Source organism: Nyctereutes procyonoides, unplaced genomic scaffold (assembly GCF_905146905.1).
Source record: "Nyctereutes procyonoides isolate TBG_1078 unplaced genomic scaffold, NYPRO_anot_genome, whole genome shotgun sequence".
Lineage (NCBI taxonomy): Eukaryota > Metazoa > Chordata > Mammalia > Carnivora > Canidae > Nyctereutes > Nyctereutes procyonoides.
The window spans coordinates 23,173,053-23,198,665 of NW_026575036.1; the positions used below are offsets into that span (position 1 = coordinate 23,173,053).

At 41.5% G+C, this 25,613-nt stretch overlaps 1 protein-coding gene across 4 annotated transcripts in view; it reads left to right on the plus strand.

The window, feature by feature from the left end:
* ANO6 (anoctamin 6) overlaps positions 1 to 25,613 on the plus strand; it is a 190,544-nt gene that overhangs the window by 45,267 nt on the left and 119,664 nt on the right. For 2 of the 4 annotated variants that reach the window (XM_055318558.1, XM_055318559.1), the window contains one exon: positions 4,099 to 4,152. The exons of the other annotated variants lie outside the window; for them this stretch is intronic. In XM_055318558.1, the coding sequence (XP_055174533.1) occupies positions 4,099 to 4,152 (54 nt within the window). The remainder of the gene's footprint in view (positions 1 to 4,098; positions 4,153 to 25,613) is intronic. 4 annotated transcript variants of the gene reach the window in all.

Genomic DNA, 25,613 nt, shown 5'->3' on the forward strand with positions numbered 1-25,613 from the left:
AAGGAAGGATTAATTTGTAAAAATATGTAACATGCCATAAAGAAATTTTAGCATTGGATAGGGCACCTGGGTGGCTCCATCCCTCGAGCATCTGACTCTTGGTTTCAGCTCTGGTCATGATCTTGGGGCTCCAGGGGCTCCTTGCTCAGCGGGGATTCTGCCAAGGATTCTCTCTCCTGCTACCCCTGCCCCTCATTCGTGCCTGCACGCTCTCCCTCCCTCTCTCTCTCTCTCTCTTTCAAATAAATCTTTAAAAAGTAGCATTGGACTACCATATTTTTTAATATATTGCAATGTGGTCTGAGACCACATGTTTTAAAATATAAAAAATTAGGTTGGCACACAAATATGGCATGTCATTTGTTTTTCTGGATTTTTTTAAACCCTGGCACCAAGCTTTTTTCTTTTAAATTGAATTAATAATATTACTGTGACACTTTCCCCTTCATTAGTTATTAGCACAGGAAGGAAGCCTTTTGACCGTAAGCCAGGCCTTTAAAAGACACTAATAAAAGATCTTGGTTGCTAGTACTTCAAGTTATGGGACTTGTTAAAAATGCCACGGGAAAAAATAAATAAATAAAATAAAAATGCCATGGAAAGTAAGTGGTGTGAGCAGACTGAGTCCTGACTCAGGAGGTAGGAAACCTGTTCTACTTCTGGCTCAAGTCACTGTGGGGGGACTCTGATGTAGTCAGAAGCACAGTGAGCCCGGATTTCTTTGCCTTCCAAGTGACGCATCATAGCAGACGTGGTGGGTTATGGACGCCTCAGATCCTTTCACGGGTGCCTCTCCCCCGGTTCTGATAGTAGAACTGCATCCATCTGTTTATAAATAGATAAATAGGCCAGGTGACCAAACAACAGAAATTTATGTTCCCACAGCTCTGGAGGCTGGAACTCTAAGGTTGAGGTGTTGGCACATTTGGTTTCTTCTGAGGCTTCTCTCCTGGGCTTGCAGCTGCCACCTTCTCTCTGTGTCCTCACGTGGTCCTTCCTCTGTGTGTGCACACCTCTGGGGGGTGGTTGGGGGGGAGGGTGTCTCTGTCCATAGTTCCTCTCAGGAGGACACCAGTCAGATTGGATTAGGGCCCATTCTAACTGCTGCATTTTCTTTCTTTCTTTTCTTTTATTTTATTTATTTTTTTATTTATTTTTATTTTTATTTTATTTTATTATTTTAAAGATTTTATTTGAGAGAGCATGCATACGTACGAGAGAGAGCATGAGTAGGGGAGGGGCAGGGGGTGAAGCTGACTGAGAACCCACTGAGCCGCCCAGACACCCTAACTGCTGCATTCTGACCTCCTCCACCCCATTAAGGCTCATAGGATCACATGAGTTAAGGCTTCAACAAGTGAATTTTGAGGAGACTGCAGTTGCGCACACAACATCTATTTAAAATAACCTTCATTTGTTTTAAATAGACTAGTATAAAGAAGAAACCGAAAATAGCCTCCCACCTAGTTAGTTAATGCCTATTGTTAAAGAGAGAGGGCTAAGTACATGAAAAGAGAATTCAAACTGTCTTCAGGAGTATAAAAGGAAAATTAACCCTCTCCTAGCCCCTTCCTTCCACAGGGAGGCAGCCTCTTTAAATACCTTGACACAGATGTTTACTGTGCAGAGTCCAGGTGCAGCTTTCTCAGGTCTTAATGCATCACACACAATACAGATCTCTCTGTATCTGCACACCCTCCAAATTGGCCTCTTAAATGAGGCCAAATGTATATGTTTTAGATGTAACTTGTGACCTATTATTCATGGGCATTTAGGCTGTTTCCAGGAACCCCCTCCACCTCCATTACAAACAGTGGAGTTGGATTCTCTTTAAGAACACATTATGGGGGATCCCTGGGTGGCGCAGGGGTTTGGCGCCTGCCTTTGGCCCAGGGCGCGATCCTGGAGACCCGAGATCGAGTCCCACGTCGGGCTCCCGGTGCATGGAGCCTGCTTCTCCCTCTCCCTGTGTCTCTGCCTCTCTCTCTCTCTCTCTCTGTGACTATCATAAATAAATAAATAAAATTTTAAAAAAAAACACATTATGGAAAGAACAGTAATGAGCCACCTCATAAAAACAACTGGTATTTGATGTTGTGAAGACAGCCTTTTTCACTTTCCTGCTTATTGACCCTTACCAGTTGCGGTGAAAGGTATTTCAGTCTTTCTTACCCTCCAGCACCTGACCGTAGGCCTCCTAGGCCTGGGCCTCCTTCCTGCACAATGTGGAAGGAGGGGCTTCCCTCAGCAGCGGCAGGTCGTATCACGCAGCTGTCCTTTCTCTTCAGGAAGGAAGGTCTATCTGAATCATTAACAGGCAGAAACTATTTTTAGTTAAGTAAAACAGTCTTTCTTTTTTTTTTTCTTAAGTAAAACAGTTTTTCTTTTAAGAGTCGCTGTTTCTCTGCCCACGATGGCACGTGAATCCTTTCTGGCTGCTTCCACCCTTTGGAGAGGGGCCAGCTTCCTAATGGAATGTAAGCAGGCTTACTGCTAATCAAGATTTACAGCTGAAACCAGGATAACCGGGCCGCTCATTGGATTTAGCCGACTCTCTAAGCTAGCAGCAGCAGCTCTTCTGAGACTAAGTGCGGTGCAGAGGCCCCAGTCCTGTTCTCCAGGCCTCCTTCCTCCCTCAGGCCCGGCCTCTTAGCCACAGGTATCATCTGGCATCATTGTAGAAGCTGTGCCACAGTACAGATGTTCTCTGCTGAAGAATTACTTTCATTTCTGACTCATTTCAGGAAATGAGGCCGTCTATCAGAGGTGTTCTTCATTTTCAGACCCACGGAGAATTCATTTTCTCCTGGGATTTCTAACCACATGTGGGCAGTGCTTTATTTACCCAGATGCGAGAGAGAACAGTAATGAACAGCCCCTTTCTAAAGCAGGCCCAACTTCCCTGCCGAATCCAATGTGAAGACCCAGAGGAACTTATGCTCTCATTAATGTAAATATTTCTGAGGTTTTGGTTTTGTGATGCTTGTGGACATGCTGTGTGTATGGGCTTTGGTGCAGGAAAAATATAATTTAGCAGCAGATTTAAAAGGTTGTCTGGAGTGTTTCTAATTACTGTTTGTTTAGCTCACCATTGCCTTAATAAGTGGATTTAAGTAACCTTGGGGGTAGGGAATGTAATGTTCATATTATAGTCAGCCATGCAAATCAAATCCTAACTAAGTATTGCAGAGAACACACCATGGAGTCATTTTATACATATTCCATTGAATTTTAAATTTAGAACTGAGAGCCTTTTGGAATAGGCATTTTTCTACCTGTCAGGTGTCAGCGTGAATTATTCATGTGTCCAGGATCAACCCCACTGTGTGCTACAACCCCATTTAAAATCCATCCCTGGGGGCGCCTGGGTGGCTCAGCAGTTGAGCATCTGCCTTCGGCCTGGGGCGTGATCCTGGAGACCCGGGCAGGGAGCCTGATACTCCCTCTGCCTGTGTGTCTCTGCCTCTCTCTGTGTCTCTCATGAATAAATAAATAAAATATTTTAAAAAATAAATAAAATCCATCCCTGGCTTTGACATTCAGTTCCCCTTTTGATACAGAAGAGAGGGAGAAACTTAAAAGCTTCTCTTTGCTTTCCCATCCTTCAATGGCTGTGATAGGAAATGGAAGGATTAAGAAGGCCTTGAACAGTGGTTCTCAACCTTGGCTGCTCTTTGGAAGCAGCCTGGGAACTTTAAAAAAATACTGATGCCTGGGCCCCACCCCCAGAGGTTCTGGCCTTGGCATTTTCAAAAGCTCCCCAGAGGGTGCTATTGACTACTTGGGGTTGAGAAGCACAGCCTTGGGAGACCTCGCATCCCGTGGTTCCCCACTGCAGACTGGCATCACCTGGAAAGCTGTTGGAAGAAACACAGATGCCCTTCCCCCCCCCCCCCGCCACCATTGAAACCGCATTTCTGGAGGAGGGAGCCAGTATTTTTAGAAAGCTCCCAGAGGATTCTGATGCATAGCAAGGGTCAGGGTAAACTAACATAATCTAACCACCCAGTATCACAGATGAGAAGAAATGAGAACTTGAAAGGCCAGATGGCATACTCAAGGGTCCGTTGTATTTATTGATGCTTCCTCATCCTTCAGGTGATGTTCCTGCCTCCAAGAGGCCTTTTCTGACTCCTCACCCATCCAGTCTGGGTAAGATGCCCTTCCTGTATATTTGAACAGCACCCCCAGCTCCCCTCTGCACTGTTAGCTCCAGGAGCACAAGACCCTTACCCTTCTCGTCGTTTCTATAACTTGCTGGCATGTTGTAGGGTCCTAGATCGTTTGTTGAGTTGAAGCTCCCTGATTTTTTTTTTTTAATTCCTCTTTTAGTCTACATGGTTTGCTAAAAAATAACCCATTTCTGTGTTAGCTTCCGAAAATAGCTTCTGATAGCAAAAGTAATTTCTCTTTGTAGGGCTCAATGTCCTGTGGGGTCAAGATCTTATACACAAGGACTTCCCACCCCTATCCTCAGAACAGAGATTTTAGGAAGGGGGGAATTTTCAGGAGGCTTTTGATGCGAATGAAAACGAACTTTCTGTGAACTCACAAGTTGCTGAAGGTGCTTATAACACCCAGGGACTTTTGAATAACATACTTACAAGGGTGTATGGTAGAAATGGAAGGGAGTATGTGGTATTTACCTGAAGACAAAAAGTGGTATGAAGAAAATAATGCTAGTTCATGGAAGTATGTTTTAAGGACTAAATTATCTCCTTTATCATACTGCATACACAACTCTGAGGAACCACATTCTGTTAGCATAGATGAATGAAATCCTTTGGCTTCTCCGGAGTCATGTGTCTTTTCAATTCATATTGATTAATTCAATTTGGTTCAGTTGATTAAAAATAACTATCAGTCTTTTTTTTTTGTTTTTGTTAGTTTGTTTTTTTACTATCAGTCTTTTGTTATCCCCATTGACTTAAAGATCATTCTTGATCAGTATCTTATTTTTATCTGAAAACTCTTTCCAAGTTTGCAGTATTTGTGTTTACTGTTAACGGCTGTACCAGAGATTTGTCTCAGGAAGGAGGCAGGCTGTACCAGCATCCCTTTAGCAGAGGTGGCCCGGAGGCCGCGCACAGGGGTAACAGGACATAGCTGTTTTCCTGTTTGGAAGATGCGAAGTTCTTGGAGCTTAAACTGGACTGAGCTGTAGGGTAAACATGAAGGCGATGGTAAGATGTTGCAGCCAGGAGAGAAGAATGACCAGAGTGTGCGGACTCACTCTGGAGTGTTAAGACATCATCGTTTCCTGCTTTACAATCAGGAAGGTGGCAGCGTGCAAGTGAGGCCGCTGTGTGTTCGGGGGGATCTTCCTTAAGTATTCTTAGACATTTCAGGAGAAAGTGAAGTCACGTAGCTGGAGGTCAAGGGTAAAACATTTTAATATTATAATACTTTTGTTTATTCCGTGGGATATAAAGCATGAAGTTCTCATGACTTCTTTTTTAAGATGAAATATGAAATTTTAAAGAAGCACCTGGGTCCAGTCTCTCCTTTCCTGCTTTTTGGGTGAAAAAGGAACAGACCTGTGGAAAAAAAAAAAACTTTTTGCTAAGTTACTCTATCATACTAATTTCAGAGGCCGGGCAGTACATTGTAGAAGAGAAGGGGGATGGGGGAGAGGAGGGTTTATTAACTATGTAAGACACAGTGTTCAGTGTCTCATGTTGTGCCATCAAATCTTTACAACTGCCTTGCAAATTAGCACTTACACGTGTTCACATGTGAGTCGTATATGTCTGTCTGTCTGTCTATCTACCAGCCCACTAGGAAGCAGAGCCAAAATTTAAATCCAGGTCTATCTGATTCCAGGGTCCTTATAATTTTCTAACCAGCACGGCCTCTTACATCATGAGAGTGGAGAAATCTCCAGAAGAGTTTTACCATACTGGTGGAAGCCGACTGACTTTAGCTGTCCTTACAGTTGTTAGCATTAATAGGTTATAAGCTTCCGTGACACAGGTAAAAGCATTTCTTCATAATGTCCTCTAAAGTTCTGACTTAAAAAATGGCATGTTGTCATTGCAGTGACACTCAGAGTTCCAGTGTATTCATTGTCATGATTTAAAGAGGGGAAAAGGAGTAGTCAGCAATGGCCATTTTGGGCCCAAACACTTAGAACCTCAGGTGGAACTTTGCAATCTCTCTCTAAGCCATCACGCATTTGACTTGAGGGAGGCAGCAAAGCAACATGGTTGATAACTTGCACTTGGGTGATTCCTAGGTTTGCGAATCCTGGCTCTGTTGCCTGCTTAGCTGTGTGATCTTGGGCAAGTCACCTAATCCCTTTGTGGCCTTAGTTTCCTTATCAATAAGGCGGGGGCATTACTAACTTGTTTAAACAACTTGCTGTTTTAAAAATTAACACAAGGCACATAAGGAGCTTGGAATATTGTGTGATACAAAGTGCTCGGTAGATGTTGAGCTATTCTTAGTGGGCAAAAACAAGATGCTGCGTGACCCAGCAATTCCACTCCTAGGTGTTGACTTGAGAAATGAAAACCTGTGTCCACAAAAGACTTTCTAGCAAAAGCTTATAGAAGTTTATTCATAAGAGAAGCAACTCAAATGTCCATCCGTCGACTGGCAAATGGATAAACTGGTACATGCCCACCATGGAATAGCGTTTGAGTAGCAAAAAGAAGCAGATTACCGATAGAGGCAATGACATGGATAAATCTCGAAAGTGTTAACTCTGAGTCAAAGAAGCCAGATACAAAAGGCTGCATATGATTGGATGCCAGGTATATGACACTTTGAAAAGGCAAAACTATAGAGAGAAATCAGCTCCTTGCTTGCCAAGGACCAGAAGTGAGTGGAGGAAACTGACTATGGAGGGGCAAGAGGAAGCTACGTGACTCTCTATTAGTCAACATGCACCGGAGTTGGTGTAAACTTTTACCATATATATAAGTTAAACCTCAGATTTAAAAAAAAAAAAAAATCCGGTGGCGCAACATGGCAAATAGGGAGAGAAAAAGGGGTTAGAAACAGTAATCAGAAGTTGCAGAAACTACAGATCCTCTGCAGTTTCAGTGGCTATGTAAGCTGGTGGAATGATTTCATTAATTTTCTTTTCCCAGGCTGTGAGTTGGAAAAACGTAGAAACCTGTGGAACACTTCTGCCCAAGCATATCTGATTCTCCCCCATGAGCATTGGTCGAACAATCCATTTCTTTTAAGCCTCCCCATGAGAGCTGCCCTTATTTCTCTTTGCATGGGGATCTCCTGGGTTGCTTTCTGGGAGAATCCTGAAGGAGGGAGGGCTGGCCATGTGATGAGGCCTTCATGGAGACTGAGCGTTGGTGTTCTGGATGAACTGATTTACTATTCCAGATTACTAAATAGCCTGAGTGCATTTGTGGGTAAGGAATGTTATCTCAGAGCATTGTTCATTCATCATGAGTCATGGAGGCCCTGGCCCCTTATCTTGGAGCTCTTGCTTATCTTAGCAGCACTGGGCACAGCTGACCACTCCCTCCTTCCTGAAATTCTTTATTTGGCTTCTGTGATGCTGTTTTCATTCTCCTTGCAACTCCCTTGTTTTTTCTGTCTCCCCTGCTGGATCCTCCTCTCCCTAGTCCTGGCCTCTCTAACTTTTGAGTGCCAGTGGCTTTCTTCTCTGCTTCCCGTCTCGGCTCACTACTTAGGTGATACTCCTTTCCAGAGCTTTAAATACCATCTGTATGGCGAGGACTCCCATATCATACATATCCCCAGGCCCTATCTCTCCCTGGTTCTTCATCTGTTGGCTTAGACCAGTCACTTGGTTGTCTACTGGACATCCCAAACATGGCACAGGCAAAACCAACCTCTCATTTGTTTTCTAACTAGTCTCGTTGTTCCTCATCTTGGCAGTGACTCCATCCAGTTGCTCAGGCCCCCAAACCCGAAGTCTTCCTGGATCCCTGCCTTTTTTTCACACCTCATATTAGACCCATTAGCATCTATCCCAAGTCCAAGCACTCCTCATCTCCCATCCCACACCTACAGCCAATCCCAGGCCACCACCACCACCACTTCTTGCTAGGATTTTGGAATCACTTTCCCAGCCCCTTTCCTGCCTCTACTCCTTACCTTGTGGTCGCAGTTCACACAGCAGCCATGAGAATTCTGTTTCCTGCTTTTATACTATCCACAGTGGCTCCTCTACAAACAATATAAAGTCCATATACTGTACGGCCCCGCCACCTCCCTGTCCCCATCTCCTCTCTCTGCCCATTTCTCAAGGTGCTCCAGCCACACCAGCCTCTCACAGGCCCTTGACATGCCACCCTCCAGCCTGGAATGCTGTTCTCCTCCTCCTCTCCACCTGCTCTCACCTCCCAAGCCCTTCCTGTCTGGGATTCTTGCTCTTGCACTTCACTCAGTTCTCCCTCAGACGTTACCCTTCAGAGCTGGCTGGCCTCCCTGACTCCCCTATCTAAAATATCATGGTTACTGTCCATTCCTTCATCTGCTTCACTTGACTTCCAAGCATTTCTCTCTCCCTGAAGTTACGTCTGTATTTGTTTATTGCCTCTGTCCCCTAGTAGATCCTAAGCTGCATAAGAACACTGTTTTGGTGCTCAGTAAGTGTTTTTTGAACGATTGAAAGAATAAATGAATTAATGCTCAGGTATCCCTATATTAAAAATTAAAGAACCAAACACCTTCCTAAACCCGAGTGCTCCTCTCCATCTCTCACCCCATTTCTTGGGTCCTTCATTAAGGCAGAATTTCTAAAATATAGCCTAGATCTACTACAGTTCTTCACTACTCATTTTTCTCTTTGCTCTGATCTGCTGTCTTTTCCCATCGCTCTTCTGAAATTTCTCAGGGTCACTCAAGCTCTGTGTGTTGCCGCTTCTAATAGATACATTCCTATCCTGTCTTACTAGATCCTGTGTTTAGTTTTATTATAGAGTGTAGGTTCCCTGAAAAGGGACTTTTTCTGTGGTGTTGTCTGTTCTATCTTCTGTACATAGTAGGTGCCAGAACAGGGCTTCTTATGTTTATATGTGTCATGTCATGAGATGTTTGACATGAGTCTACACTTCCATTTCTTTTTAAGGGAAAAAATTATTATTATTATTATTATTATTATTATTATTGCTTTTGTCATGGTGTCGTATAATTATAACATTTACATAAGTAGAGAATTAAGTAATACAAGATTTGTTATGAAGAAGAGCAGCCTCTCCCCTTCCATTTTATGCTCCCCAGAGGTAAGTGTTTTCAACTTCAGCTGATATTTTTGGTAATTACTTCTATGTCTTTAATTAATGTAATCGTATTGTTACTCATCTGTTTTTTAGTTTTAGGGATTATTTGTTGATGAAAAAGTGAGTGTTTGGCTGGGGTTCACCCACCCCCATTCCCCTCTTACACAGATTTCTCAACCACCATCCTTCCGGTTGTAATTCTGTTGTAAATTTGCTAAGATCAATATGCAGTGCTTACTTTAATACTTTCCAAAGATGAGCCCTGTAATATAGTTTAATTACTTTTCCTCTCAAGACTGCATAGCAGATATTTTTTTCTTATCTCTTCATTTGGGGTGTACTTTAGGAATATATTCAACCTTAGACTCTACCCTAGTTGTAAATCTCTCAATTGGTCAATCACATAGAGAATGTACCAGATTCATCTTTCTGGGGAAATTTCTCTCAGACCCTCTGATCTTGTCTCTGCCTAGGTTGCTTCCTTGACCCCAAAACAGCTAGGGCTTCTCCTTCACCACCCTCCTGAGGACTCCTTTTGCCTTCTTGTATTGGCGCCACTGATCTCTTGAAATTAATGATTTATTCTCTCTTTGTTTACTACTTCATTTTGGTTGCACAATCTCCAGTTCCTTATGGAGAAAGAGTGTAAGAAGAGAGAATTTTGTGAGACGTGCAGGTCTGACAGTGCCTTTGTTCTCCATGGCTTTTAGCTGATGGCTTGACTAAAGTTCTTGGATAGAAATCATCTCGTCCCAGAATTTTGAAACCTCTGCCTTCCAGTGTTGCCCTTGAGAAGTTCTCACCTTTTGGACTTAAAACCCTTTGTATGAAAACTATTTCTGGAAATTCCATAATAAAGTAGTTGGTGTAGGTCTGTTTGCATTTAATATGCATCCTATTTGCTATGCAAATCCTGTCCCCCTCCTACTTATCTTTAAAGGAAAAGCAGTATCCTTCAGTTTTGGGAGAAAGATGTCCTCAATTCTAGAAAAAAAAAATGCCTTTCAATTTTGGGATATTTCTTCCATTTATAATCACTGCCCCTCCATTTTCTTTGATGATGAACCCTCTATTATCTGGATATTGGCTCTCTTGAATTGGCCCCCAAACTTTCCATCTTTCCTGTTTTCCCTTTCTGTCTTTCCATTCAACTTTTGTGGACATTTCCTGAATCATATCTTTCAAGCCTTCTATTGAATTTTCAATCTGCCATCACTTTAATTTCTAAGTGGTTTTTTTTTAAGATTTTTATTTATTTATTCATGAGAGACACAGAGAGGCAGAGACACAGAGGGAGAAGCAGACTCCCTGAGGGAGCCTGATGTGGGACTGGATCCTGGGAGTCCGGGATCATGCCCTGAGCTGAAAAGGCAGATGCTCAAACGCTGAGCCACCCAGGCGTCCCTAATTTCTAAGAGTTAATATTTTTATTTCTCCCACTCTCTCTCACTTTGATAATGTCTTGTCCTTATTTCATGAGTGTACTTTTCTCAGATAGCTGAAGATGCTATCTGAGATTTTTGGTTTTTTTGTTTTGATTTTTGTTTTTTTAAATTTCTTCATCCTGTGATTTTCTAAGTTGCTTTGCTGTTTCTGTGTTAGATGCTTTCCCTAATATGCACCAAGTCTTTGTTATTCCCTCCTGTTTTAGATTAGCTATCTAAAAAGATGACCAGAGGTTCTTTGCTAGCAGATTGGGTTTAGCCTCATTCGAGGCGGGGCTGCTTGTTTTTGCTTTGTTTAGGAAATCCTGATGTGTTTTTAGGTTGTTTGTTTGTTTGTTTGTTTGTTGAGCTGACCAGATCCTCCAGAGAAAAGATGACTAGTAAGAAAGCCAAGTACAAGGCTGGGGTATTTCAACATTCAGCAGTAGTGTTTTGTGTAATCTCTCTTCAGTGTGAAATCCCAGTCCTCAACTATGCCTAGAATCCTCTGGTCCAAAGATCCCTTGTTGACTCTTTTCAGGGAATACATTCTCGGTCTTTTCCTAGATGGGGTCTGGGAGTTCAAAGGCAGTTACTTTCTCCACGGAGTGAGGGAGAGAATCTGGGGGTCTTTCTACTTCTTAAACAGATTTGCAGGAAATTCTCTGCCCACCTTCACCTCCACTTCCAGAGGAACCTGGTGCTGCCAGTCCCTCAGCCTCTTGAGGGTTTATCATTTAAATGACATTGCTTCTAGGTAGTCCTAGTTTTGGATTGAGCTTTCTCCAGTCTGCTTAGCTAGTCTCCACTTAACTCCTTGCTCTCCATCTTCCAAAATTGTGTTACCAAGTCTTCTACTTTGCCCTTTTTATCAGTTTATGTCCCAGTGGCATTTGAGGAGGAAGCAGGACTCAGTGCAGGAGTTTAGTACTCCACCTTTATTTATTTATTTTTAAGATTTTATTTATGTGTTTATTTGAGAGAGCAAGAACAGAGCGGGTGGGAGGGGCTGAAGGAGAGGGAGAAGCAGACTCCCCGATGAGGGGCTGGATCCCAGGATCCTGGGATCATGACCTAAGCTGAAGGCAGACACTTAACTGACTGAGCCACCCAGGAGCTCCTAGTACTTCCACCTTTAAATGAAGGCCTCACGTGACATGTTTTTCTTTGTCATTTGTGAGGCATTTGATCACACTGTGAAATGGGAGTTCTTTGTAAATTGTGAATCCATTTTCACTGGCTTTAGTTGTGAATCCATTTTCACTGGCTTTAGTTCTTCCCTTTAGATACTGTTGGGGTTGAGTACAGTGGCAAGTTCCCTGAACCAGGAGTTAGGAAGCTTGGGTCCTCTTCCCAGATTTAATACTTAATTCTGGGCATCCTCTCTCGCCATGATTTTTGTTGTGCCCAAGATTGCGAATCCGAGAAACCACCAAGGAGCCAACACCGATGCAAGCGCACAAGGGTTTATTAGCAAGCTCGAGCTTGGGTCCAAGTATACCCGACACAGTGGAGCAGGGACTTGGACCTCGAAGTGAGTTACAGCTGGGTTTTTTATAGGCTGGTCTAGGGGATTTTCAGAAGGGGTGGAAGAATTTCTCCAAGTTCTGTTTACATTCTGATGTGGGGCTTTCAAGGGCATTGAGCTCTGTTCTTATTCTAATATGAGACTTTCTACCATGGGCGTGGGCTCTGTTGTCTTTCTGATATGGGATTACCTGCCGAGGACATTGAGGACATTCTGCAGTTTTTCCCATAAAGTTCAGCTCTTATTCACAGGGGCCTAAGATGGCTGTACTTGTGCTAATGCTAAACTTTAGGTGGGATGGCCTTAATTTTTCTCGGCCTCCACAATTTTCTCATCGGTCAGTCCAAGAGATTGAAGTCAGATGATTTTAGGATCTCTTTTTTACTCAAAGACTGATTTTATGTCTAAGAAGTTGGGATGATCATGTGTAACTGAACACCTGATTCAGAAACAGAGTCGCAGCAGCCTGCCAGAGAAATGCAGAAGCGAAACTTCTCCTTGTGTTTGTTGTTCAGTCTCTGACTCTGGTATCTTTAAAGTCTCAAGTGAAATTGCAACCCACGTTTCATGAACAAGAAACTGTTAAAAATTCTGATTTTTTTTTTCCTCTAGGGTCTTTTCAGCTGATGGTAGTTCAGCTGCAAAGCCTACTTGGATCCATGTCCTTGATAGGGAGAGAAAGTGTTAGTTTTGAGCCAGAAAAATGGAGAATATAATAGAGAAAGAGGTCTGGTTTCTTTCCTTTCCACCCTCTAGCAGGGATGGCCATTCTCGGTAGCACCCCACCAGGAAGCGTGTCCTTCCCATCCGGGCCGTGTGTGAGTAGATAAAAGCCACATCTGTATTTTCTCTCTCTTCCACATTGTGGTTTCTTGTTAGATGGAAAGACTGAGTGGACGTTGCATGTCACTGTGGTTTTGACTGGCTGGTTTGATCACAAGCCATTGTGCTCAGCGGTGGTCAGTACAGTGACTGAGGAGAAATGGACGGACCTGTGGGCCGGAGGCCAAGGTGAGGTTCCTTAGGGCAGCACTTTCCAGACTGAGCTGCGCACCAGAGCCACCAAAGTGCCCAGTTACTGACGTAGAATCTCTGTGGGGTGGGGCATAGGAATCCTTTTGTCAGAGTTTCCCAGGTTAGTAGGGATACACTTGCTTCTTATACTGACTCTGGGGACCTGTTGTCTTACGGATGGGAGGCCAAAAAGAAAATTGGACTCTTGAGCATTTGCAGAGCTCGGAACGAAAATCCCAGAACAGAAACTGAACCTTGCACACCTGGCCAGCGGACACGCGTATCAGTCCTAGAAAGGATTTCATACTCTCACTGCTTTCTTCATGTCCTTATTTCATACCCTTGCCCCTCATTCTTAGTAGATCATCTTCTTAAATCACAGAGGGAGTGGAAACCTTCGGGGGACAATGCCTCCACTCCCTTTCTTCCCTCAAAAAAAAAAATGTGCATGTATGTAATACACATATAAACTTATGTTCACACTTAACTTTGCTTCTCTGATTAAGGTTAACCCCTCTACCTATGCCTCTCTCCATCAGTGACCCCTCCTGTGTATTTTTCCTTCACTCTTTTCCATCAACATTTGTGTGTGCATGTGAATATGTAATATATGTAATATGAGTACATGCTTCATCTTCCAGAACAAGGCACAGCAAACAAAACTCTACCTGCCTCAACTGTGGCCAGCCTAGGTTCTTCTGTGTCTCATTCATAAGCTCATTCAGCCCACCAGTCTGTACTTATTAGAGTCAGGAATGTGCACAGACTGGCTAGGCACTGAGCTTCAGGATCAGACTACACAGACATAACCCCTGCTCTCATGATGCTTATAGTCTCTTTGTAACCAGACTCCTTTAAAAATTATTGTTCTTGGGAGGCCTGAGTGGCTCAGTGGTTGAGCGTCTGCCTTTGGCTCAGGGCGTGATCCCAGGGTCCTGGGATCAAGTCCCACATCGGGCTCCCCACAGACAGCCTATGTCTCTGCCCCTCTCTCTGGCCTCCCATGAATAAACAAAATATATATATATATTTTAAATTATTGTTCTTACTTTGGCCGTTACAGAAATAACACATGCTTGTGTTCATAAATTTTGAAGTAGCTTCCTAATGGGAAGCTACTAAAAGGTTTAATGCAGAAGAGTATTGAGTCAGAATTTCATTTTCAAAGTTCAGTTAGGCTGCTGAAAGGAGAATGGATTGGGGGGGGCGGGGAGAACTGTTGGCAGGTGATTGGTCAGGAAATTTCTGTTCTAGCCCAGGTCAGGGCTGCTTGGCCTTGTAAGATGGAAAGAGGAACACAGACTGAAGATATATTCAGAAGCATAGGATGGTGAATGTTTGGCTGTGAGGATGAAGAGGAGAGGGGAGTCCAGGATGATACCCAGGTTTCTGGCTTGACCAGCTGCATAGATGGTAGTGCCCTTTACCGAGACAAGAAATCATGGAGGAAGAAGTGTGTGTGTGTGTAAACATAAATCCCGTGTGAACATTCTGTGAGTGTGAGATGTCTGGGAGGTTTCCAAGTGGAGGTGTCACAGAAGAAGTTGGATGTGTGAATCTGGAATCAAGAGACCACCTGAACTAGAATAATGCATTTGGAACCTTTTATCTAAAGCTGTTAACAGATGCCAGGGATAAATTACAGAGGAGTAGGCCGTAGGTGGAACCCTGAATATTTTCAGAAGTAAAGCTCCAATCAGGGAGGAGGCGCCAACAGAGGGGTGGATGAACTTGTAAGAGAAGAGAGTCTTTGAAAGAAGTCATGGTCAGCTGTGTCAAAGGTTGCTGAGATGTCAGGTAAGGCCAAAATGTAAAATAGATGTTGGGTCTCGGGATGACCTGAGCCAGTCAGGTGGCAGGTGGCCAGAGGCTGGTCCCTACAGGAGCGGTGCTTGCTCACGCAGAGCTGTGGCAGTAAGATTAAGGATTTTGGACTATGTTGTAATACGGCAGATTCAGTGGAAAAGGCTGATGAAGTTGTTCTTTTCCTTCTTACGATAGCTTTTTATCTTATGATTGCCTCTTATCTTTATTGTTTTGCTTTGATTATCAGAGTAGTATGTACTCATTGTAAAAGTTTTAAGCATTAAAAAACATGACTGAGAATAATCTCTATAACTGCATTCCCTCCTGACTACCATTACTAGTTTGAGGCATAGCCTTTCAGATTCCTCTATGCATATGCTATCACATACCACATCGGTGCATATTTACTTGTCTAAAATTGGATTTATGGCCATATAGTCTGCAAAAGCCTGTATTTTCACCTGTGTGTGTTTGGTCAAACACCTAATCACATGAATACATACAGTTTTCTAGCATGTTGTGATAGATTCTCTGGATATTTGGGTTTTATTTAGACATCTTTGCCTTCTGAAACACGATGCTACACTGAACATACATGTAGATATTTATTTGTGCATTCCTTACATATATGTGTGTACAGGCATTTCTGTGGAACAGGTTCCAAAAATGGAGCTGTGGAGTCAAATGGAGCAGGTGGAGCATGTGCATTTGACGTTTTGATAGTGTGACAGTGGCCAAGGCAAGGGGCTTTTTCTTTCTTTCTTTTTTCTTTCTTAAGATGGAAGAAACTGAAAAAAAAAAAGATGGAAGAAATTGGAACATGAAAAATATCGACGAAGGGCAAATGAAGAGTAGATCAAAGTCACAGGAATAAAGTGCTGGATGTCCTATAGTAAGATGGGTACCAAGGCATGGGAAGAGGCTTTAGGCCAAGGAGGATGAGCAGGTGGGGAGCAGGGTCCTCCGTCACTGCTGCAGCCCCAGAACCTCGACCAGTGCTGGCACATGGGAGGCAGCCAATAAATACTTGTTGTTTGAATGAATAAATGAATGTAGTTCGGCGGCAGTGGAACTGCATGATGTTTCTCTCTAAAAGCATCTAGTTTTCCACTTCCTCTATAAAACAGAAGGTGAAGAGATCTTACTGAAACTGGCAAAGGAGAAGTTGGAGATTTGAAGGCCCGTCTTGCTTAGCAAACCCAGTTGCCCAAGTCAGGTAGGACTCCGAGACAGGGCGTCTCTAAATTTCCCTACAGTTGGGAAAGGCCTGTTGATTCTGAGGCCCTAAGACCCCTGGAGTCCATCTAATTCTGTTCATCCACACTACCACCATCCTGTTAGTTCCAGCCTGGATTTACTTTTCTTCTTTTTTTTTTTTAAAGATTTATTTTTATTTATTTATGATAGAGAGAGAGAGAGAGGCAGAGACACAGGTGGAGGGAGAAGAAGGCTCCATGCCAGGAGCCCGACACGGAACTCGATCCCAGGACTCTAGGATCGTGCCCTGGGCCAAAGGCAGGCGCGAAACCGCTGAGCCACCCAGGGATCCCCGAGCCTGGATTTTCTTATGAGAGCAGCCTCTTAAATGATCTCTGATCTCCTCTTGTATATCACTCAGAACTCGATTTAGAGACCACCTCCTGCAACCCCCAGCCAGGACAGCCCTGGAGTGCCTTCAGCATCCCTGCCCTGTGTAGCAGCTGTCCCCCTGGATGGCCAAGTGTATGTTGTTGCTGTTTTTACCTAAAACCTTCATATATAAATATCTTTTTTTTCATAAATAAATATCTTAATGGACAATTTTACATCTCTGAGACCTGTAGTGCTTAGCTGGTGTTGCATGCTACATAAATGATTGGTATTATTTTGTGTGAAAGCTCGATGCTTATATAAATTTGGTACACAGAAAGGGAGGACAAGGACAAAAGCAGACATGAGATGAACTCCTAAGGGACGGGTAATTTAAGACATTTGATCCTGGAACAAGCCTCAGGATTATTACTCCCTAGGGAAAGGCATTCTGCTTTAAGTGTCATTTGTATTAGTTATTTCTGTAATTAGCACGTTAAGTGCATATTTTGAGAAAATTTAAATACCTTGCATCTCTAAGGTGATTTAACTATGTCCCAACGATCTATTTATTCTTAAAATTTCAAATAACTACTTTGTGGTATTTTCTAGAATGGAAAAGCTTGAGTCTCTTAAACTGCATCTGGCCAGCTGGAGGATAATCACATGATGAAGTCCCCGATGGGATTCTAAAAGAAATGGCCTTCCAACGCATTAAGTAAAGAGCTCCCAAATTAGGACTGGAATGTTCCTGTGTGGTTCCACTTGTCTTCCCACCCCCATCACCATTCCCAGCCTCATCTACACTGGGGAGAGTAATGGGAGGTCCTTACTAGCTGGCAACTGAACTAGTGTTTCAAATTACAGAATCAGAGTGTAATGAAAGAGACACCCAGACTTGGTTATTTTTCTGTGGTGCAGAGGGCCTGGGTTCAATGCCTGGGACCACCTGGAGAGGTGCTTGTCTGATGTGAGGGATGCTTCTGGGTAACTCAGTTGATTACAGGTCTGTCTGCCTTTGGCTCAGGTCATGATTCCAGGGTCCTGGGATCCACTCTGTGTTGGGCTCCCTGCTCAGCAGGAAGTCTGCTTCTCCCTCTGCCTCTGTCTGCTGCTTCCTTGCTTGTACGCGCTCGCTATCTCTCTTTCTGTCAAGTAAATGGATAAAATCTTAAAAAAAAAAAAATTCCCATGCATTCAAAAATTAAGTAATGAGTATGATTTGGAAATACTTAAATAGGGCAGCCTGGTGGCTCAGCAGTTTAGCACCGCCTTCAGCCCAGGGCCTGATCCTGGAGTCCCAGGATCGAGTCCCATGTCAGGCTCCCTGCATGGAGCCTGCTTCTTTCTCTGCCTGTGTCTCTGCCTCTCTCTCTCTGTGTCTCTCATGAATGAATAAATAAAATCTTAAGAAAAAAAAGAAAGAAAGAAAGAATATGATAGAGAATGCGTAAAAATGGGATTTACATGTTTCTTGAGTTCTCTTCACGGTCTCTTAAGTATTAGGCTGAATTTACAGACAGCTTCCTAATTTTTGATATAACAGAACATTTAATAAAGTGCTGTCGGCACTCTTATTTCTTGAGATACTCTGAAGGCTGTGTGTCTTAAAAAAAATGAAAGTTTCAAACATGTCATTTTCTCCCTCTCTCTATATATAATACTTGTAGCTGATACTCATCTAGTGTTTACTATGTGCAGGCACCGTGCTAAACATTTCACACGCCACATCTTCAAAACAACCCCGAGGGGAAGTACTATCATTCCTAGTTTTCAGGTGTAGACTTTGAAGCATAGAAAGATTGACTAAACTGGCCAAAGTCACATAGTGAGGAAGTGGTGGGTCTGGGATTTGAAATCAGGTCTATCTAATTCCAGATAGAAGTTATGCATCCATTTGGTAAGTCATTCAGATAATTATGGAGTTCCTAACGCATCCCAGATACTGTTCTAGGTGCTTGGGATTCAGCTACCCGCAAACCCCCTCATGGGATTCACTTAATATGTAATAATGAAGTTATTATTAATTACGAAAGGAAAGCACAGCAGGGCAAGGTGGTGCAGAACAGTAGCTGTATCATTGGGCTGTTAATGTTAGGATTTCAGGGACAGCCTCTCTGAGGCAGGCATATCGAACAGAGACTTGAATGATGCGAGAGAGCAAGCTACCGAAGGCCAAGGGACAGTGTGTAATATGGCTTCAAGCCTAGCCTATAGGCTCCTGGGTTTAAATTCTGATTCTCTTGCTCATTAGCTGTGTGTCTGTGGACAAAATGCTTGACTTGCCTGTGCATCTTCATCAGTGACATAAAGGTAACTGCAATATTTATTTTTTAGCTTATAGGGCTGTCATGAGGATGAAATGGGCTCATGTATAAAAATCTTAGCTATAAAACAGGCATTGGAATATAAGGACTCTCTAAGTGTTAGCTGGTATTTTTTAGGCACTATGGGAATTGTGGGAAGTAGCTGCTTTATGGATCTGTTATTTAACTGGTAGCTTAAATCAAAATCTGGGTGGACTTTGAAAATTCAGCTGATAGGACTCATTGTCCTATCTTGCATTGAGGAGTTAAATGTAAGCGTCTGAAGGAAAGGAGCCAGGGATGACTCCAGTAATTTTGATCTGATTAATTTACTGGATTCGGGGTCCATTTATTAAGATGGGGAAGACTGGGGGGGGGTGCATAGCAAGCCTTTTTGCTGGAGAGAAGGCAAAGTAGAGGGTGGAAATCAAGAACTTGACCTGTCGTTAAGATTGAGACACTTCTTAACGTGGTCATCTTTTGTATATGTTCACTGTAGAAAATTGGAAAATGTAAACAGATAAGAAAAACACCTGACATTCCAACACCCGTTATCTTTTGTTTAGATTTATTTTTATCCCACACAAATTTAGATATTTAGTAAAATATATGTAGGGTTTTTCTTGTTAGCTGTATATACTTTTCAGTTTATTGGAAAATGGCTCATGACAGAGGGGAGAGTTAAAATATAGGCAAGGTGATGAGAGCCCTAGGACTGTAAAAGTCCTCTACACTGACCACCACAGACAGCAGTTATGGACTGAAGCCTACAAAGACGTCTCCAGCTACGGAGGGTAATGCATATCATAGATCTTGTTTATGCTCATCTGTCTATGGTCCCCCAAGGCCTGCTACCTGGTGCAGCTTCACCCACAGTTGTTAGCAGAACTACACTTTGCGATAGAATGAATGCTCATTACCCAAAACTTACATTGTGACCATTTTTAAATGTACGGTTCAGTGGCATTAAGTAGATTTACAGTGTTGTGCAACTGTCACCAAAGAAAAACATCTCTGGAAGTTTTTCATCTTACAAAACTGAAACTCTACACCCATTAAGCAGTAATTCCCCTTTCTTCCGTTCTCTCAGCCTCTGACAACCACTGGTTTACTTTCTGTCTCTGGATTTACCTACTCTAGGGATATGAGATAAGTGGAATCATATAGTAGTTGTCCTTTTATGACTAGCTTTATTTCAGTTAGCAAGGTCCTTAGGATTTCACTCATGTTGGAGCATGTGTCAGAATTTGCTTTTTAGGGCTAAATAATATTGCATTGTATATTTTGTTCATCCATTCATCTATAGTTAGGTACTTGGTTTGCTCCCACCTGTTGGCTGTTGTGAAAAATGCTACTGTGAAAAGGGGTATACAAATATTTGTTTGAGTTCCTGCTTTCAATTCTTTTGGGCCATATACTATACGCAGTTTTATGATCTACTTTTGTGCATTGAAGTCCATTGTTAAAATTTTGTGTGATGAGCATTCTTCTACAAAGTCATTTTAAATAATTGTATTATATATTATCAATAACTGTGTCGTCAGTGACTTAAGCAAGCAAGAATTGTTTCCTGGAAATAGAATTATAAGACAGAAGAATGACTAATATTAAAACTTTTGCTACATTTGCCAAATTGCCAACCAGAAACTCCTACAACCCAACACTAGCAAAATATGTATGCGTTCTCTGCTTCTTTGCTAATATTAGGTATTAGTAATTATTTTCTGTCAATTTGATAATTAAAAATGGTATATTCTGGTTTTCTTTTTTGCAAATTTATGGTTCACTCTCTGGGTTTAGTTGCAGATTACTGGGGAAAATACTGATTTGGTAAACACTCAACACATGAGATGATGAGTGATGATGACAGTCTGGGGTCCTTCCTAGTCTTTAATTCTAAGGCAATTGCAAGTATTTTACTCTGTGTATATATGACAAGCTGTGTAATTGGGTTTTGAGATCTTCTGTTTTGTGTGCTAAATACATTCTTAGTAGTTAAACTTTAACACTTCTTTACTTAGAATTCAAAAATCTAAAAAGTGCTGAAAAGAATTTTTTTGGTAATCCATTTGGTTATAAAACTTGACAGATTATAAGACTGTATGTCAACTATTCTCAAAGACAAAAACAAACCAAAAAAAACTCTGACAGATCTGAACTTATTTGGTGGAGAAACCTCACCTCAGCCCGCCTGAGACTATGTATATATTTTATTTATCCCACTTAGAGTGACTGTTCATATTGTTGGCTGCAAAACATGAGTTTGAGTAAGGGGTGCTGTCCCAGACCCTAGTGAGGGTGCATAGTAATAAATACTATTTACATATAAAGAGTTATTTTCTTTTTAAATTCTGAAACACAAAGGTTTGGCATCAAAGATATCGGATGAGGGGACATGGACCCATAATTATTTTTCTTGCATTTCTATGTTCTCATCCCTCCTAGGCTTCAAAAACTCATTTTGAAATCAGGCCTACCCTGGTAGGGTGAACATGGAGTTACAACTCAATGTGCTTTGAGTTTAAAGACAATAGAAATTTAAGTGTGGTATCTTCTTTCATCCCCAGGACATGTATAATCACTATAATCTGGGGACTAACAGGTCAATGACTAGAACCAGGTTTCAACTGAGCTGTAGCCAAATGCAAACTCAGGACCCTGAGGGTCCTGGAAGGCCTGGACCAGTTGAACTGTGAAGTGATAGCAATAGCCTTCCAAGATATTGTTGCAACATATTTCTATAATTAATACCACTTGTCCTTTATAGAACATAAACTGTCTTAGCCAAGCTTTTAAAAACAAACCAAATTGGTAAAATTAAATAAAATCATGCTCCAGTTATATGACTGATTATTATTAATGCTGTTAAATCTTAATTTTTAAAAATGTGTTTATTAAAGTGGTAAAGATGGCAGAAATGGAAAAGTTGACTCAAATTCATGTGGAATTGTAAGGAGCCCTGAATAGCCAAAACAACTTTGAAAAAGAAGAACAAAGTCGGAGAACTTACATTTCCTGATTTCAAAACTTACTACAAAGCTACTGTAGTAACCAAAACAGTATGCTACTAACATAAGGATAAACATATAGACCAATAGGATAGAATCTAGAGGCCAGAAATAAACCTATAGCCAATGAAGTTTTGAGAAGGGTGCCAAGTACACTCAGTGAAGAAAGAAGAATCTTTTTAACAAACGATGTTGTGACAACTGTATTTCCAAATGCTGAAAGAATGAAGTTGGACTGAACCTTATACCATATACAAAAGATTAACTCCAAATGGATCAACAATTTAAATATAAGAGCTAAAGCCATAAAACTCTTAGAAGAAGACAGGAGTAAATCTTTATGACCTTGGACTTGGCAGTGGATTCTTAGATAGGACAATAAAAGCATGGACAACAACCATAATAAAGTAGATACATTGCTGATGGGACTGTGAAATGGTACAGCCACTGTGGAAAACAATTTGGTGGTTCCCAAAAAAAGCTCAACAGAAAATTACCAGATGTCTCAGCAATTCCACTACCAGGTATATACACAGAGGAACTGAAAACAGAGACTCAAACAGATACTTGTCTGCCATTGTTCATTGTGGTATTACACCAGCCCAAAGGTGGAAACAGCCCAAGTGTCCATCAATGGATGAATGAATGATTGATAAAAAGTGGTTTACTGCAGACACAGCCACACACATTTGGTAGAACGTTCAGTCATAGGAAGGGGTGAAGTTCTGACACATGCTGCCACATAGGTGAACCTCCATATCATTATGTAAGTGAAATAAGCCAGAAACAAAAGGTCAAATACTGCAGGATTCCACTCGTATGAAATATCTATAATAGGTAAATTCATAAAGATGGATAGTAGATTAGATGTGACTGTGGCCTGTGGGGAGGGGAAATGGGAAGTTACTTCTTAGCGGTAACAGAGTCTCTGATATGATTAACAAATAGTTTTGGAAATAGTTGTGATGGTTGCACAACATTGTGAACAGAATTAATGCCACCAAATCGTACACTTAAAAATGGCTAAAATGGAATTTTTTATGTTTTTCATATGTTAGTATGATAAAAATGTTTAATATGTTAAAGGAACTAATGGATTCATTCAGAATCTGAGAAGTTTGTGATACATATTGGGCTTTTCTGTAAAAGCGTTAGCTAACTTGGTTGGGATGTGAGAATGAACGATGTGATAATTGTTCCCAGCTCTTCAAGAGGAGACATGTTTAACTTCCAGGTGTATTTTTGGAGCTGAATTTTTGGGGGGAGGGTTGTGGGAATAGGGAGAGGCAGTGCATAAGAGGAGCTAAAACAACTCTAAACCTCACGGAACTACAACAAGATGAAGAAAATTGTGTTTATCGGAGTTCTTCTCAGGGATAATGTTGTTTGTGGATGGAAGAAATCCTTGGAATTGTCACTAGGGTAGGGCTGGAAGGGAGAGATGCCCAAGGGACTCACTGAACTGTCACTCTTTTGTTTTTCTATAAAGGAGGAGCATGTTTCTGTTTGCTGCATTGCTGGAGCAGTGGGCAGTGTGAAAGAAAGGCAGAGATCTTCCTTTTCATAAATATTGTCAAAATATTTGAATAATATTATCTTGAAGGAACACTATATTATTAGCCTGCCTTGGTATGAACATACCTCACTGTGGCCCAATGCAGTATGTTTCTGGAAATGTAAAAACCCTGTTATCATTATGTAAGTAATGAGACTACATTCTGAGGAATTGAAGAGCGCTAGTGACTTTTTAGAATGACACAGAGTTTATAATTCATCCCATCTTTGGTTCGCTCACTTATGGAGACTCCGTAATATATTAAATATTATTTCAAATCCTGAAGAAACAAAGAAGAGTAAGACAATGTCTTATCCCCCAAGAGCTCATAGACCAGTGGAAAAGAAAAATGAATCAGGGCCATACAATACGATAAGGGGGACAGACACCTATATCTTCCCAAGATTTTATCTTCTGTGGTGGTGGCTAATTGTGAGAACACAACTACCATGTGATTATTTGGGCTTCTGTTCAGTATAGGCTGAAATTTTGTGTAAGATAATCACTCATCTTTATTTGTCTTCCACACTCTAGAAGAGCAACTGAAAAATACTGTTATAATAACTGATAATACCAGTTGAATTTTTGGACACCTATAGTGGTGACCTGACAGGTTTTACTAGACAATGCAGAGTGCTATAGGAGCATGAAGTTGAGGCAAGTAACTTGGTACATAACTGGCGATGTTGGAATACATATTTAAAGAAAGGGTAAAATGTGTGTGAGGAGGCAATGAAGGGATGTGCACTCCAGATGGAGTGTACTTAAGATGAGTTTAGAAATAAAAAGGATGGGGTACCTGGGTAGCTCAGTTGTTTAAGTGTCTGCCTTCAACTCAGGTCATGATCCCCAGTCCTGGGATCAAGGATCACATTGGGGTTCCTGCTCAGCGAGGAGCCTGCTTCTCCCCTCTCTCTGCATCTCCCCCTGCCCACTCTCACTTTCTTTCTCTCTCTGTCTTCCTCAAATAAGTAAATGACATCTTTTAAAAAAATAAAAAGCATAAAACTTGGTGACTGACCAAACGTCAAGTGTGGGAAAGAGAAAAGTGAAGAATGACCCCAACTCTGGCTTAGGTAGTTGAATCAATGCTAATACAGTACATTAATCAAAATTGGCAAGCACAAGAGGGGGGAACTTTGGAACAGGCAGTTTTTACCATAATGTAGGGAGAACATTTATTAATTTTTTCAATTGCCTGATGGATAGTATTGAGTTTCAGACATGTGTCAAAAATTTCCTTACCCTAACAAATTTGACATCTTCATGAATGATGTCTTTCCCTTCGTCCTTTGTTCCTTCCCCTTCAGCTATTTCTTCTACTTCCAGAATTATCTGAGAGAAAGAAAGAGCACATACCAGAGACAGAGAGTGAGAGAGGACACTTTTGCCTTAGGATAGGAAAAACAGGACTCTTATAATAACCATCAAATGCAATTTGAAATTGCATTCCAGAAATTATTAGAAGATAATGTCACTTTTTTTTTTCATTTTAATATTACCGTCATTGAGTTGAAGTGCCAGTAACAGGCTAGGATAAAAAAAAAATCATCTATCCAGATTTAGAAAAATGAGGAAACATTTCTTGAGTCACATCTCTTTTCATTGCGAGTAGTAGCCAACAGTGTGTAGGACATTAAGGTCATTTAAAAATATTTGCTGAATTAATGTTATTTTTTTCACATTTGAATTTATTTTATTAAAAAGAAGTGTCAAGATAAAAAGTCAAGAGGAAAACTTGGTGCCTTAGCAAGGTTAAGAATGCCATAATTTATTAAAGATTGAAGTAAAAATAAAATAATAGCCAGTATTTATATAGTACTTAATACTTTTCAAGTCACTTTTATATATGTGTCAGTTAATTTGTTCTCCACAGTGACCTTCTGATGTAGGTATTATTATCTACACTTTATTGATGAGGAAACAGATTTAGGGTTAAACGGTATGCCTGAAGCCACAGTCATACTACGTAGAGGTCTTACAATTCAGGTGCACTGCCCCGCGTGGTAAAACACAGCCATCTTAGCCTTGAAAGAAACTCCCCTGTCTTTGTGTTTTATGTCTCATTATTAACTTTCTTTTCATATATCGTGACTCCTTGGCCTCATTTTAGAATCTCATTTACTATGGCAGGGTCTGTAATCTGCAGGCTTACAGCCCATGGATAATATGGGAAATAGATTTTCCC